Source organism: Haemaphysalis longicornis, unplaced genomic scaffold (genome assembly GCF_048455015.1).
Source record: "Haemaphysalis longicornis isolate Haplotype H1 unplaced genomic scaffold, Haemaphysalis longicornis Haplotype H1 scaffold_3, whole genome shotgun sequence".
NCBI lineage: Eukaryota > Metazoa > Arthropoda > Arachnida > Ixodida > Ixodidae > Haemaphysalis > Haemaphysalis longicornis.
In genome coordinates this window covers 179,909,049-179,925,997 of record NW_027526335.1, presented here as the reverse complement: position 1 = coordinate 179,925,997, position 16,949 = coordinate 179,909,049, and the positions used below count along the sequence as shown (strand labels likewise).

The 16,949-nt window shown below is 47.9% G+C and overlaps 2 protein-coding genes across 2 annotated transcripts in view; both read left to right on the top strand.

The window, feature by feature from the left end:
* The window catches only part of LOC144175840 (spliceosome-associated protein CWC27 homolog), a 36,047-nt gene extending 32,804 nt beyond the window's left edge, over positions 1 to 3,243 (top strand). Inside the window, exon 11 of the mRNA XM_077704853.1 lies at positions 2,742 to 3,243. Within this exon, the coding sequence (XP_077560979.1) occupies positions 2,742 to 2,922 (181 nt within the window). The 3' untranslated portion in view covers positions 2,923 to 3,243. The remainder of the gene's footprint in view (positions 1 to 2,741) is intronic.
* Positions 3,244 to 6,426: 3,183 nt separating this feature from the next.
* The window catches only part of LOC144175839 (uncharacterized), a 41,712-nt gene continuing 31,189 nt past the window's right edge, over positions 6,427 to 16,949 (top strand). The window contains exon 1 of the mRNA XM_077704852.1: positions 6,427 to 6,660. Within this exon, the coding sequence (XP_077560978.1) occupies positions 6,581 to 6,660 (80 nt within the window). The 5' untranslated portion in view covers positions 6,427 to 6,580. The remainder of the gene's footprint in view (positions 6,661 to 16,949) is intronic.

Sequence of the window (16,949 nt, the reverse complement as noted above, 5' to 3'; positions counted from 1 at the left end):
GCTGCTACTGCACGGAGGCCTTGCCAGCTGCTTGTCGTCGGAGTGTTTAGTCGAGCGTGGTGTTTTTGCTTTCCACTTCAAAACATGTCGCGCACACGACAGATGCACTGACGTGGCTGCCGATGCCGCCTGTGGTGTGCTGGTGGTGGCGGCAACGTGGTTTCAGCCATGAAATGGCGCAGGTAGCTCCACCTACAGCTTCGTACTATTCTCGGAGATAAACTTTAAACCACAAACACTGTGACGCAAGTGAGAAAGGAGTCGATGGCGAGGCTAAAAACGGCAGTACAGATCGTCATTCGGACCTCTTATGAAAGCGGCCTTCAAATATCTGCGCAGACGCTAAGACGAAAGATCCCTGGGTAACAAAGCCAGCTGCTCATAAGGCATTTACACCTCTTCGAAAATGGCGCCCGTGGCACAAGGAGTAGTCCCCTCCCACTGCCACGGAGACAATACTGGCCGCGCTGCGGCACAGCAGTCACCTGCTGCTCCGAAATCGGGTAAAGCGTTCGGTTAGGGAGCAATGTCTTTTGCTCGTATTTGGAATGGCCTCCACATCCAAGTGCTCTGAGCGAGAGGATGAGAGTGACCATAGGAATACAGCATGGTATAATATACTGGAGGGAAATATGGCACTAGTATCTGGGCGAATCACGCTACAGCGGCTGTGACATCACGGACAAGTGTCTCATTTCTATTTGGCATGGCTGATAAACAAGCCTGAAAAGGGCCTTCGGCCGTAAATTTTCTACTGTTGATGGTAAACGAATGTTTAAAGCTGCATTATCATATACAGGTCTTATCATTATCATTATAAAGAAACCCCGATGAATGAATCTCTGAAAAGGTTTATTAGCAGTGAAGCTGTTTAGCAAATAGTAATTCTTCATGTCCGCAGTTAAAAATGCCAAGAAATTGCTGAGCACACGCACGTGAGTGTGGGCCTCGCGGCTACCACCCGGCAGTTAACAAAACCAAGAAAGTGATCAGCGCTCCTGTGTGCGTGCTTGGCAACGACCGCCCACCAGCGTACCCTGCGAAAGCTTGTCAAACCAATCAGGGAGATTGGCCAAGGTTGTGGCGAGCACCCTGTAGTTGAAAAACTAAGAAAATGCCTTCCGCTTGTGTGTGCGTGCCTCGCACGCGCAACATCCCTGACGCACGTACGCATGTTTGTCAAGCCAAGCATACCCGCCTAAAGAAATTGGCCCAAAAGAAAGAGAGAGAAAAACTCAAGCATTTGCCGCAATTGTGGCAACACCTGCCTGGAACGAGGTACGTCTCTCCAAGGTGATGTTCAATGATTATCTCTTCCAAGAAACTGAATGAAGCTCACACTTATAGCAAGAATGATGGAGTGAAGGCCGTTGTGGCAGCGAAGGAGAAGCAAATCGACTGCAATCGCGGACGTAAACCGTCCTGATGGTCAAGAAGGTTGCGTACAGCTTCGCTACCTTTAAGTGTTATGCGTCAATGTGAGCTTCCTTCGTTTTTTACAGCAGGGTTGCTTTAAAGCTTCACGAACGACACACAGGGAAGACAAATGTCCCTGTTGTTGCTTTTTTTGTTGTGAGGAGCCAGCCACGTTGCAGGCCAGATCAAGTATGAATGAAACGCTGTCAGTTATCATGGCAGCTCCCATGGCAGCATAGCATTTAAGGGACCAAGGGACCAATAAACAATACTTAAGGGACAGTTTTATCTCTAGTAAGTATGAGTAAGCATGCTTGGAGGTGCAAATTGCATGAGTGAGGGCGTACTCAAAATTCCCTGTCAAGATTTCTTCCGCTGAGTTTGTTTGAAATTTGATGGAATTTGTAAAATGAATGAACCTCGGCAGTAGTGCAGTTGCATTGGTTCTTAGCCGACAAGGAATTTGGAGTAGCCTCGTGTTCGTAATGACCGTGTGCCCTCTTCGGGGAAAACTGTCTCTGTTTCTATAGCAGACGTGAGTGCAGTCAGTGATGCGAGGCAGTGGCGACCGCATTCATGCCACACCAGTCGTGCTGATTTTTGGAGCGAAGCTGGTAGTACATGACAAGGGAAGGGAAGTTGCGACGTGCAAGTGAAGGAAGGCAACAGGACAAAGCGCCGAAGGGACGTGACAACAGAGCAGAGCAGGTGGACGCTTGCAACTTGGAAGAAAAAAAGGGAAGCAGTAAGTAGGCATCTGTGGGCAACTGGTAGGCAGCTGGACACGCAGCTTACACTAAAGCTGAGAGTGGCCAGGCAAACTTGGTGCTCGGCAACTGTCTGCGTTGGGCATACAGCATTTCCTGTACAAGAAGCTTGGTGGCACTGCTTGGGAGGCAGAGGTCGCTTGCACCAAACAACAATTTTGTCAATGCAAAGTTGTCTCTCCATTTCAGTTTATCCCAACTCTGCTGTCACAGGCCTTGTTAAGTTCAGAGTATAGAGAACATTGCTTCATTATATCGAGGCTGAATACAGAGAATTAAGTGGTGGTAAACTTATGTAAATGGTGGTAAACTTATGTAAGCCTTGTGTGCATTCGTTATATTGGGGATTTCATTAACTTTTGTCCCGCTTTGATGGAAGCTTTGAACAACGGCCTAATCCTTGACGCAGCTGGTCCCAGAAGTGCCGTCCATTCAGAGCTGTGGAAATCAACTGTTTGTGCGTAGTGTACGTGCCTTGCCTCTTTCACATCCAAGCTCACATTTGCTTTGGGTAAAGAGTTTCTGCAGGCCAATGTGTAATGGTCTTGCCCCTTGCAGGCTGGCCCACCAACTGCACTTCGAAGAGCAGGGTCCTGTGCTGGCTAAGGACGCCAGTGCAGTGGACGCTGAGGAGGCCTACAGCATAGATGACCCACGTAACGCCATGAACCAGCGACGCCGCAAGCGGAAACAGCCTGAGAGCAGCAGCAGTAGCAGCAGCAAGAAGCAATCATTATAACAACCACACAGACAATGGGGGGGGAAAGGGATGGCCACAATGCATCGTTCCAAGGACAATGGCTTGCATTTGTCTCGCAGCAGCAGCCGCCAATTGACTGACGAGAATTGGTCCTAATGGCAGGCCTTGTGGAATGCCTAGTGGTTGATGGACTTTGAACTGACTGTGGGCATCCGTACATGTGTCTTTGCCGGTCACTGGGGAAGTGGAAGTGCACGTGTTGGCTTCTTTCTGGTTCACGCGGCTGTCCACTCCCATGAAAGGTGTTTTTACGGGACTGTCAGGTGGCGTAATAAATAACAAAAGAAAATACAGTGTGAATTCGTTTCAGATTGACATTTATTGTATAGTTAGGCAGGTAATAAGGGGCAGCATCAAGATGCTTCCAAGAGTCAAGATTGATTTTACTAGTTAAGCTGGCATTGAGCAAAAATTGTGCGGGCATAATGCACATGCCCGCACAAAGAATACTTGTGCGCATATGTCGGCACTACAAGAAAGGTTAATGGCACTCGGTGAGTGTTTGTTCACTCTAATATAGAAGGCCAATGTTGTACCCTCCTTTTTATGTTTAATTAAGGCATTTTATTTCAGTGGTGGTAAGTACAACGGCTCACTTGTCTTATTGAGGGCACTTTTCTCTTCGTTGTTGTGCACAATTAATGTTTGTGTCTCAGCAGGACCTTTGGTTACTCAACAAGAAGTCTGGAGCAAGGAGAAAAAGGTGGCAAGGTTAAGTATTTCCCTACATTCTCAATGCATTTTGTACATCCACTGCGAAGACAGCATATAGCTTTACTTCAGTCTCTACAGTGCTGGAAAAGAACATCCAATATGTCAAGTTTAATGCAAACTGTATTTAATTGGGTTAGAAAACTGGGAGGGAGGAAGATAGAGCTTTGGAGCATTGACACCAGCGAGTGATTACCACATATTTTGTTTAAAACAAACACCTTTGAAGGCAGCCAAAAGACGGAACGCCATCTCTACATGGCTCTTGTAACAGTGCAACATGAGAACACCAGAAACGACCCACCGCGGTGGCTCAGTGGCTAAGGCGTTGTGCTGCTGAGCACGAGGTCGCGGGTTCGATTCCCGGCCGCGGCGGCCGCTTTTCTGATGGAGGCGAAAAGCAAAAACGCCTGTGTGTGCGAGATTTCGGCGCACGTGAAATATCCCCAGGTGGTCAAAATTGATCCGGAGCCCTCCACTACGCCTGCGTTAAACCCTACAATCAAATCAATCAATCGAGAACACCAGAAACTTTACTGTGGCCATATGGTGTCAAAAATGGATAAAAAATCGGTTGATTGTTGATTTAAAATTAAGTTCCTTGCTTTCTGAGACTGGGGGGCACTGGTCTTAAAACAACTTCCTTTAATTTTCAAGTAAACTTTGTGAAACTTGTCAGCCTTGCTGTTTTTTTCCTACTGATTTCAAATATGCCATTATTTTTTCAGTTGGTCAATTAGTTTTTAAGATAATTAGAGACAATTAGCCATTTTTAGTCAAACAATAGACAACACAGTGTTGGTCATAAAACTGTAGTATTTATGTTTTCCAATACTATGAACCCTGGTGAATGCAATAATCGCAGCATTTTTTTGATGCATCGCTTGTGACTAATTTTACAGCTCATTAAACGTTGGTGGCACCAGTGGCAAGGAACAATTTTGAGTGCCCATTTCAAACACCAAAGTTTGATGGCTTGAAGGTTCCCACTCCTCTCTGTTGTAAGATGAATATTCAGGGACTTCATGCCAGAAAAGTATCTTGGCACGACCCTGGTGGTTCACAATCATGGAGTTGGTTGCAAGTCTGCGAGCACCACTCAGAACGTTAGCGTCTCTGCGAAGTCCCGCAGACAGCTAGAACTTCAAACTAGGTGTGTGCAAATATTTTAAACTTTAGAATATCGAAGCGAATTACGCAAAGTTCGATTCAGCTTAGAATCGAGTAACGTTGTTTGAAAATTTCGAACAAATTTTTGCAGTATTTTGAAGTTCTAAACCATGCACCGGCGTTCTTCGCTAGTGGCGATGGGCTTTCCCGCACTGCTGCGTTGACGTGTGGCCAAACGGCAAGAAGAGATCACCTCGATTTTTAATCTTCTCGGCGTCGGGTTAACTCTGCCCTTGTGCTTCTCACACGGAAAAGAAAAATTATGTACTGCAATGAAAAAGAAAAGTAACATAATAGCTCTACGAAAAATCACTTCAGCAAATTGGGGACTCGGCCGGGGGGGCCTACGTCTGTATACAGCTGGGCTTCTAATCTAGAGGGTGTTGATTGGGGCAGCTTCAGCACTTACGCCTTATCAGGACGCGAAAAAAAGTCTGTTTCTGCTTCCCTACTTCCAACTCGTTGCACTCAACCATCGCCTCCTGACTCAACGCAGCTGCCTAAATCCAGTTAAAAGGAGAAGAGATAAATATATATGCCAGTGTTTCGTAGAGCTGTTTCAAATAAAATAATTGTCTTCTGCAGGCATAGAGTTTAAAACTCCGCGACCCCAGGGATATGTTTTTTTAAATGCAGAGCATTTCTTTAACTCACGATGTCACCCGGCGTTGTCGGCGTCCGCAACAGCCGTTCCAAGTGCGCCCTCTCCACCACTCCTCCTCGCTCTCAACAACGGGTCCGCACCCCTCCCCCTACACTATATAAAAAAACAATACTTACCGGCGCCTGGTTTCGATCCCACGACCCTGCGGGCGGAGCGCAAGGTACATGGTGCTCTACCCACTGCGCCACAAAGCCGACACAGAATGGAAGGCTACGAACGCGCCTTATATCCTTGACTCATTCAAACTACGTCAAGAAGCTGCTGATACAATGCATTCACTACCTGTGGGCGGAACGCAAGGTACATGGTGCTCATCCCACTGCGCCACAAAACCGACACAGAATGAAAGGCTACGAACGAGCCTTATATCCTTGACTCATTCAAACTACGTCAAGAAGCTGCTGATACAACGCATTCATTACCACCAACTCCCCAAACACTAAACGTTAAGGCAATACACCCACCCCCTATGCGACGCATTTACTCGAGTCCCCCTCGCGGGGAGATGGGCCCTTTTGTGTACTCATCCTGCACTGTCGGCAAACCGAAGCGAAAGGCACTGGCGCCGCACTCTGCATTCGAAAGTCGAGGAGGCGAGTGCCGCACTACCTCAGTGCAGGTAAGCCGAAGACACCTAAGGTACTGCAGCAATAAATGGGCGTCTTTAACTAATATTGGTTCATAAATCGCTCAATCCTTGTTTTGCCTAGAATAGCGCGGACGGCCTAGCTGTTTTTTTTTTTTTTCAGATAAAAAAAACAAGCTGTACAGTTGCCTGAATTACCGCAGAATAAAATATACCACTGAATTCAGTTTTCCTTTTTGCCATTAATTTATTTACATAAACCCTCCATTGATCGTTCCTTCGTTGGCTTGAAACATACAGTACTCTTGAAGGACTTTTTTGTTGCGACTGCAGCGCCAGTGTGGGCGGCGTCAGCATTTGCGTCGCTGCGCGCGTACTGCGCGTTCACTGTGTTGTCGGTGTGGTGTGTTTACAACCAGTTCTGTGCTACCGTCCGGACGACGAGCGTGGAAGCATGTCGGAACGCCTCACCGTCTGTGTTCGACTGTGCCACTTGCGAGTTTTGAATGCAGAACTCTCACCGTTTGACAGCAGAGAACATCGCTGAAAATGGGACAGACGCGTTGTCAACGTTGTCAAAGGGACGGTATGTACCGATACGGATAGAGCCGAACTCGTTATCGGTTGGGCTAAGCCTAACTGGCCGGCGGCATTTTTGAGGAAACAAAAAGGTTGTATCATCTATGGCCTCCCGTGAAAGCCCCGCATGTTCTCAAGCGAAAAAATACAATGAACGAACAGGTGTTGTATTTCTACATCGTATTGTATGCCCTTCAGGCTGGCTGTACCTGAAATGCACGGAAGGCGGTCTTCACGCAAACGTTCAGCGTGTTCGACAGTGATCAGTGCGGTCGTGTACGCATGTATGGCGGATCTTTTGTTTTTGCTTGATTGGCATAGCGCCTGTTGTTAAAAACTGAAGAGTTGTTGAACTCGGCGACGGCTGCACTGGGAGACCAGCAGCAAATGGCAGAACCCATATTTTTTGTGTGCGTATACAGTGGCTGCAGCCGGCATCTCACCATTTTCGAATAGTTGGCCGATGTTTTACGACGGATGTTACGCCGCAGGGAAAATTTGTTCTATTATGCCGTGCGGAATAATCGTAGTTAATATAAAATGATCGCGTTATGGCTGCGATGGTTAAAAGGTTGTGGCAGAACGCTGCCTGCATGCATATCTGCACACAGGGACAACCGATTTCAAGGACTTTTTCGCGAGAGTAGAGGCAAACACGTTCGGCCGTTGGCGCGCCGGAAACGTAGTACACATATGGCGTAAATGATAACCTATTGAGTAAACCACACTCACGGCCAAGTTGCAGTGTAAACTGTGAGCGGCCTTTGCCCGGCGTTAACTTATCCGTATGTTAGCCGAAGTAGACAACTATGCATGTTTGCCCTATAAACAAGGACAGTGTAATCACAGCTTGCACTAGCGCTGGCCGTACATGAACCACATTTTTGTTTGGGCTTCTGGGTCAATCCAACACATGGGAGGTAGTGCCACGATAAATACCAGTCGCACAGATTCACAGTCGTGCGAATCTGTTTTGCATGCATTCAGTGCATTTCCACTCCCTTCCATTTTTGGTGCTCCTGTCCATTAGAGCAGCTTTCCAAGCATTATCAGTGGAAAAGCAGTGCACCAGGTTAACCCCTTAAACGCTGCAGTATGAAGCAGTATTCAAAAGACTAATTTTGGTGCTGGTAGTTTACATTTGACTTCTAAAATACTTGCGATAAAAAAAAAATACAGCCACATTTACAATGGCTAAGCACATTTTTTTTTTGTTTGTTTGCATGTTACATAATTGGAACAATGACGCTTCCCATACGGAAAATTCAAATATCTGGTGCAACTCCTGTTGACAATAAATGCGGATTGTTGGTTCTTGCTAACTTAAGATGCCTCTCAAGAAGACCCCAAACATTATGTCGAAAAATTCTCCCCCTTACTCTGTTGGTGATCCCTTCACAAGCTGTAATAAGGTGCGAAGAATTTGTTGTGCAGCCGCTTTTGGCGGTGTTGACACTGGCTGGTTGCGTTATTAAAGAGGGGACGGGACGGGGTCATCCAATCGTGGTTGTTCATGTCCGACAGGAGGTGGGCGAAGTAATACTCGATGTGGGACAAGACTTTGTTCACCATGCTGCATATCACCGTCCCGTGCGACCAAACTCTACCTCAAGCTCGCACAAGCGGTTCGGGTACGCGAGGCGCTGCAGCTTCATGCATAGGGCCTCCATGCCCGACACTCTGACATGCTGGGCGCTTATCACATCATCCGGAATCTTCAGGGTGGTGAGCAGCTCACAAATGTCATCTCTCTCGAATCTGAAGAGTTCCACGAAGTGGCGCGAAGACGGCAAAGACAGGACCGACAGGACCAGGACGAGCACGACGCAACGCTGTTACAGGCGCTGCAGCATGCCGCTACCTGTCAACTGCTTTTATAAACGAACTCAAGTATTTGCAAATACAGGCTAGAACAATGCTTATGCTTTTTTGTAGGATGGCTTTTAGACTTCAAATGCTTTACGTGGAAACGAATTGCCATTTTTTGGTAACTGCGCAAATGGATTTTTTGGCACACCCCGCTCCGCTACCGGCATGTGGAACTCGCGCTACGGCGGCCCGCTTCGCTAAAACACGTTTTCCGCGCCGACCGACGGAAGAAATAGCGTGATCGCGCTTGCATGCGCAGTCGGGTCCCGCTACCCGCTAACCTTAGCGTAGCGTATGGAAGCCGCTATGCTACAACTCTCTATTCTGGCACTTCGCACACTTCTGCTGCGTAGCTGATATGAGGTCGTGGCCATAAGCGTTCCCATCCTCGCTTCCCGGAAAACCCAAGGTCATGAGTGCCGTTGTGTATATGCCCTTTGGCCTGCTTTCCAGGTGGTCTTCATTGAGTACCCTGCCTTCGAGAGCTTGTACTGCTCTCTCCTTCTTAATGAGCACGGCTTTTTTTTGTTTTTTTTTTTGTTTTACTGCAAGCTCAGGGGGGATGGCCTCCGAAGTTTTCTTGAAGGTTCACCAACAGCGTTTGGGCAGCCACATTTTTGCATGGCAATCGGCACCCTGGTGTTTGCAATTTGGCTCGTAGTGCAGGCTTGCGGGAGCAGGCCCCACTGCTATCCTCTTGCTCATTGCTGCGTAGGTTACTTAAACTCTTGAGAATGTTTGTTTCTTTCTGGGTGCTTGTGACCAAGTCCCTCTTCTGCAATTGTACTAGTACTCCCAGTGACAACAGCAACTTCCAAGTGATACGAAGGCTTACGTGGCGTGATGTCAACTTCACAACCATTCTTCCAGTGATTGAGAATTGTCTCGAGAAGGGACGGCGTATGTTTAATTGTTTGTGTGGGGCATTATGACGGCATGCCTGCAAGCTTCGATGCAATGCCAGCTGCTTTTCTGAACTTTTGGTGGGTTGACAGTTTTTTCTTTTTTCTGTTGCTGCAAGTGCCGACTTGCACATCGTCCATGTGACTGTACATATCCCTCTGCCTTAGCTGGCTGTTTTCCATGTAAGCGTCTGGGAATCGGCGCTTGTCGCACATTTCTATGCCTCCTGTACGACAAAAATGTGTTGGCATGGCAATAGCTTTGCTTTTCAGAAAGCACAAGGACAATCTACAGTGGTTGCACAAGTTTTGCCATCAGTAGTGGCGCATTGGATTTCTTCTTTAGCCACCACTGAGGCACAGACGTCATTGTTTACATAATGAAATGTGTGGAGGTCACCCAAAAATGGCAGCATCCGTGTTCGGAAAATTAAAAGCAGGATAAATGTTGTCGTTCTGGAATTAGTGCGAATTTTCTCCACTACACTATTTAAATATAGGGTAACTATGCCCCAGCAGTAAGACCCTGCTTGTTCAACACATGCAGCTACGCGTAATGTTCCGGCCCGCACAGCTAAAACCGTCAATAATGGCCGACTAAACTGAAATTCAGTTCCAATAAACCTTTCATGCGAACATCATTCTATCTGTTTGCCATAAGACACGAAAACATCTTTCTTACTTTTGGCTATTTTCCACGATTGTGCGGCAGTGGCCAGCAGCAGCAGCAGCTAGACGAAAACGTGCAAATGCGACATAAAGACATACAAGTAGAAGCGTAGAAGGTGGGATGAAAAGGCAACGAAGTTGCCATTGCGCCTCATCACAGCAGCCTTCTCACCTTTTCATGAGCATATAGTGTAGTATTTTGTCGATCACTTGCCGGGCGTCCAGTGCAGTCGTTGCATGCATTTGTACCCGAAAATGTTTGGAACAGTATTTCCACATTTACTGACTGCTGATGTCCTTTTACATGTGGTCGTTGTTCCGAAACTTCAGTTTCAATGTACAGTGCCCCGTTGGTTCCTCCCATGTCAAAGTATTCCAGTGACCTGGGCTCCACAGCAAGATATGAGATGATATTGTGAGCCAGCGCACCGACTACTAGCGACACCTGCCCGACACATCAGAAGCCAGCGCCGCAAGCGCACAGACTACGGCGACACCTGCCTGCCACATGGAGAGCGAGCACGAAGCCGAGCAGAGCGAGTGTGCGGCGCGCGGCCGGCGGTAGTAGCTTGAGAGGCTCCTCGAGGCGTCTTGCCTCGCTAATAAAGTTAGTTTTCTGCCTTCGAGTGCCTTGGTCGCGTCTCGGGCCCTTGCTGGCCCGCGTCGCCCCTCACAATATAATGGAGGTCTTGGGCGAGTGGTTTGGTGTTCTATCGGTTGCATAGAAAATGACACATCAGCGCACTTCTACAGGCAAGCTTCCCTTGAGTAGTGTGTACTTGTTTCTGACCATTCTGATGACTCTTCTACGTGTATACGGACATTTGCTATTTCTCTTGTTCGCTCAACCTCAGAGCTCGAGAGTTGTCTCTTGCATTTCGTGAAATTAGACACTGCCATTGCGGCAGAACTCATGCCAACGCTCTCTTCAATCAAAATACCTGTGTTAGCAAGCAAGCACAGTGTCACCCCTATGTAAAAGCTGAAGAACATCACAGTCTTCTGCGACGAACTTGTCACCTCCATGTCCACCGAAAGCCTGGGAAGTGAATGTGACAGCTCCCTAGGGACGAATTGCTACCAGGAATTTCACTGTTTTGTGGTGTTTGTATTGAGGCCATGTTTCCGCACATGGCTGCATTAAACGTGTCTGGTCAATGGAAATTTCGGAGCAGTCAAGGGCAGTGCGCGCTTTCAGTCCAAAATTTTCCACGAATGCAGTTGGCATTTGCATCACGTCCTTTTCTGGCCAATGCACAAATGAGCTAAGGCAGTCGTAGCACACGTCGAGTCACTTCTAAAAAAATTCTTGAGGCTGTGCACTCATTTCCTCAAACCGCGTGAGTGCATTTCTGTGGGAATGTGCGACGTACTCCTTCAACAGCAAAGACAGGGAAAACACTGAGAAAGGAAGGCAGAACACTGTAAAATGCCACCTTTTCATCGTCCCTCCGGGCACCTTCTGCTCAATCGTGTTGCAGTGTAGTTTTTCTCAGATGCAGCCAATTCTTTCTGCAACTTCTCTCTGCATCTGTACCAGTAATATCACTCTGGCATGAGGCTTCTGTGAGTAAATAAATAATAAAAAAACAGTAAGGAAATAACTGCTGCGTGTAAGGTTCCCTTTGCTGTAGTTTCCATGCAGAACTCATAAATGAAAATAAGCCATCCAAGCTCCCTAGGACCAAAAGGTCTCCCTGAGGAGCGGCAGTCGCTGGTGCTTCTTGACGGAGCGTGCTCCGTCGACCTCAACCACGGTTACCATTGGCAACCGCGATTTTGGGCTGGCCTCGGGACCAGGGAAGTCGGCAAGCTGGATGTACGGCTTCAATCGAAGCATCGCAGTCATCCAGGGTTTCCAGCTCATCGCTGTCCACACCTTGATGGAATCATCAGCCTCTGCGGGAGGCTGGTAGACGTATCGGTGCCCTGAGATGGCACCGTCCAAGGAGTTGGAGATCAGGTGGAGACCTCCGCAATTGTGAGAGGCAACTTAATGCCTCTGGGGAGTGGCACCGCAAGCGTGTTTCCCTCGGTGACCTGCGCTCTGCGTGACTGTTGACACGCACGCGCGTAAGCTAACCTTTGTAGGGCTAGCGCACACTCCGCCTCGGTGATGGTCAGACGGACAGGTGAGTTGTCCACTATACTAGCGTATAGTAGAGAGCCGAGAGTCTTGAACGGCTCGAGGTTGATGGAGAGGTCCACTGTACGGAAGTTGGCCTCGGTCCGACCCCAATATGTTCGGCGCTCGGCGGTCCAGTAGTCATCGGCGCTTTCAAAAGTTTCTGCGCCAGTACTTGGTACTCCTAGGGCTTCGCGATTTCTCGCAGCTGCCTTTCGTGAGTCCACGATTCCACGAATTGCAGACTCCTCCTTTGGGGTGGTGTCCGGGTTTGCGGGCCGTGGGGTGCCTTCTGTTCCGGCCATGATGCTGGAACTGTGTTGGTCTACTGGTCTCGTTGGGTGAGAACAAGTGTGTAGCTTTTGGCTACGTGCTCCTAGACTTTTGTCTACGCGAGTTGTCTTATGAACTCTAGCGCATCATGCAAGCGAAAGCTGAAGATGAGAGCGGCTTCTAACCTAGTGAGTGAGTCCTAAGAAGGACTGGCCCTGTGGGCCTAAGAACGCAAGAGGCGCTCCTCCCTCTATATGATGAAGACGAGTGACCGGGACGACCTACTCTGCACTAACCTATGACGGTTACGAAGGAAGCCTTGCTGGGAAGCGAGCTGGCAGAAAGCTTGGAATGAGAAGCAGGGACTGACAGCACAGGAATAAAACACGGAGGATTTATTCCTCCATATTTTGAATGGCAATATTAAGCGGACAACGTGCCTAACTCGGTTGTAAAGTGGGTTGTTTTAGTGATGGAGGTTAAGGCAGAATTTGCAGAGAACGATTCGGGATGACATAGGACACGGACCGAATGTATTCACAAGAAGAATTAGGAAACACGCGAATGAAAATGCAAGTAATCTAATAGGTACAGTTCTATGTAGAAGTCTCGTTCACAAAGGTTCAGGCTCACGTGTGGAGTCGATGGCTTCGGATTACAGGGGCAGTGTGCTGGCCATTGCTGCGATCAAGGTGGAGTGTAATTATAGAGTGGCGTTCTACCGGGAGCTGGTGGTTCGAAAAAGGCGTACGGCATTGTCTATAGTCCAAGTTACCACTTGTCCGTGAAGCATCTGTATTGTTAGTTGCAAACCTTGTCCTCTAGCTGCCGTTTGAACCTCAAATAGGCATCGGCAAGCCAGTTTGGCACGTGCGCGATGCGTGCTAGTGGAGAGAGACTGTTTTCCAAGAGGTAATTGTAAATGGATTCCTCCTAGGACTTTTTTGCACGCTCTTCTGAGGAGTGCTTCTCACCTTTTCATGACCATAGTGTAGAATTTTGTCGACCACTTGCCGCGCGTCCAGTGCAGTCGTTGCATGCATTTGTATCCGGAAGTGTTTGGAACAATATTTCCACATTTACTGACTGCTGATGTCCTTTTACATGTGGTCGTTGTTACGAAACTTCAGTTCCAATGTACAGTGCCCAGTCGGTTCCTCCCACCTTAAAGTATTCGAGTGAACTGGGCTCCACAGTAAGATATGAGATGATATAATGGAGGTCTTGGGCGAGTGGTTTGGTCTTCTATCGATTCCATAAAAAGTGACACATCGGCACACTTCTACAGGTAAGCTTCCCTTGAGTAGTGTGTACTTGTTTCTGACCATTCCGATGACTCTTCTACGTATATACGGACATTTGCTATTTCTCTTGTTCGCTCAACCTCAGAGCTCGAGAGTTGTCTCTTGCATTTCGTGAAATTAGATGCTGCCATTGTGGCAGAACTCATGCCAATGCTCTCTTCAATCAAAATACCTGTGTTAGCAAGCCAGCACAATGTCACCTTTATGTAAAAGCTGAACAACATCACAGTCGTCTGCGTCGAACTTGTCACCTTTATGTCCACCGAAAAGCCTGGGAAATGAATGTGGCAGCTCCCTAGGGACGAATTGCTACCAGGAATTTCACTGTATTGTAATGTTTGTAGTGAGACCATGGTTCCACACATGGCTGCATTTAATGTGGCTGTTCAATGGAAATTTCGAAGCAGTCAAGGACAATGCGCACTTTCAGTCCAAATTTTTCCAGAAATGCAGTTGGCATTTGCATCACGTCCTTTTCTGGCCAATGCACAAATGAGCTAAGGCAGTCGGAGCACACGCTGAGTCACTTCTAAAAAAATTCTTGAGGCTGTGCACTCATTTCCTCAAACCGCGTGAGTGCATTTCTGTGAGAATGTGAGACGTACTCCTTTAACAGCAAAAACGGAAAACACAGAGAAAGGAAGGCAGCCCACTGTACAATGCCACCTTTTCATCGTCCCTCAGGGCACCTTCTGTTAAATTGTGTTGCAGTGCAGTTTTTCTCAGATGCAGCCAATTCTTTCTGCGACTTCTCTCTGCATCTGTACCAGTAATGTCACTCTTACACGAGGCTTCTGTGAGCAAATAAAAAAAAACAGTGTAAGGAAATAACTGCAGCGTGTAAGGTTCCCTTAGCTGTAGTTTCCATGCAGAACTCATAAATGAAAATAAGCCATCCAAGCACAAGTCCCTGGCCCTCAAGTAATATCATTACTTACAAAAGGAAAGCTTACCTTGCAGGTTTTGAGCTGCTTTGCTTACTGAAGCATCTGACCCCATCCACGGCAATGTCTTCAGGAGCTGCGACATCCAAATGTAAAAGTTTTGTTGTGCATTAGGGCTGGAAGTGGTCTCACCAGTTCTTGACTGGTGTAGGCATCTTGCCTACTGCTCCTTCATTCGTCTGTACCTCCCGCCTTGCCTCTCGTTGATAGCATATTCAAGGCGGAGGGTCAGAGACAAGTCTGGGTCGTACCAGTCAAAAAGACTGGAAGGTTAGCCTGTGGTTGAGCAAGGCGGTATGAGGTCCCTTCGTAGGTATGGGCGACGTTGTTTTCCACTTCTCCCCCTCCTGTGTTTCTGCCTGTTCTCGTGACGCATTCTCATTGAAGCGGAACACAGCGAGCTGGATCCTGCAGCAAGTGTTAGTCCAGCTCAGTGAAGTTCATCATTCCATGAAGTTTATTAATCAGATCACTCTCATGGCTTTCACCGCATCTTGAGTGCAAGCATTGGATTTTGGGGTGAAGTGTATGAGCACACTGTGGAAGGATTCCAGGGAGAAGGTCTGCACTGCGAGTGCTATCTGTTTCAGGTCGCGGAGCAGGGAGAGGCTCTCCACGATGCATTTTAGGGCAGCAGAAGCTTGGGACGCTGGGGAGGAGACGCCAAAACGAGGCTTACGATCTCGGTACTGTATCATCATGTGCACTGGCCGTCATTGAACATGTGACGGTGACATTGCCAGTGTGCTGCAAACTCCCCCCTTGCACATTTGATGGCAGCTGCAGGTGTAGGGCTGCGATCCCCCTAACCACTGCATGCAAGATCAGAACAATGTTGACCCACTAATGTGGTCGGTAAGCTGCGATCCAGAGAGTTCTGCCTCTTGGAGGCACCTGCGGATAGCATAGGAGTCGTTGAAGCGTCCCATGAATTTTTTGGTAAATAGTTGTGCGTCTTGATCCAGTAAGCAAGGTTGCTATGCGTCGGGTGCGTCGCAAGATAATCAGCGGCGGGGAAAATAGCGCAGTTGATTGCGGTAAAGGAGCGCTGTTAGGCTTGCGACCTTACAATACTAAAGAGGTTGCATGTAAACGGTGCATCTGTTTTTCTGTCTCTTTTTTTTTTTTCATCTGGCATCTGCAAACACGGTAAAGGTAGAAAGTACAGCTGGTACACTGTCAAGCAAATGCCCGAGGAAGGGCATGTCCTGACAGTTTGGAAACGCAGCAGCGGAGGTTTTATTTTTATTTTCTTGCTGGAGAGCCGGCGAGTGGGCGGAGTTACCGCCGCCTCGTTCGAGGGTGTTCCAGGGTTTTCCCGGGGCGAATAGAAAAAGAGTTGAACGAATCGGACTACTTGGTAACCAGAATTAGGTGCTGTACAATAATATGAAAAAGCTATACGATACTTTTAAACGCCGTACGCTCGAGTTTGTGACAGTCGTCAATAGAGCAAAGGTTGCAATCCCTGTGTAAAACAATACTTCACGTGAGCGTGTATCTTGCGTGTATCAAGTGTATCAAGCTTGATACACGCATGCTTGATACACTTGATACAACAAAGCTTGATACAACAAATTTTCTGTTGCTTTGAGCCGTCGTCTTTGTTTCTCCAATGCGTGGAAGTTAAATGAAAGCCGCTGGTTGTTGGCTTTGATCGCTTGCAATGCTGTATCCAACTTTTTCTTGGTAACAAACCTGATCGAGTCACAGAACTTGTGACTTGATCTGCCGTACAGCACAACATGACGGTGAAGCGGTTGTGCTCATTCCCTGTTGTTAGGAGTCAGACCTGACGCTCTCCCTTTTCGGCGACGGTTCTCCTGCTTGGCATATCGAACCAGACCGGGGTTTGGTCTGCATTGCCGATCTGGCTGAGCAGGAACTTCCGCCGCTTCCTCAGGTCCTCGACGTACCGCCGAAACTCGAGCCACTTTTCGTCGTACGTCTCTGGGAGCTTTTGCGCAACCATTGTGCGACGCTGGAGACTCAGCCGTTCCGCTTCATAAAGTTCGTTATCCATTTCTTGGATATTTTGAACTCGTCGCGGTGGATCTTTAACTTGTTTGCAACGTCCCGCGACTTCATTTCGATGTCCTCGTAGGGCATGCTGAGGCTTTCTTTCTGCTGCAGCTGTACCCACTCGAGCACTTTCTCTTCAACGACGGGGTACGTCCCTGCTTCGGCCCGTGAAACGACCGACGCGTACC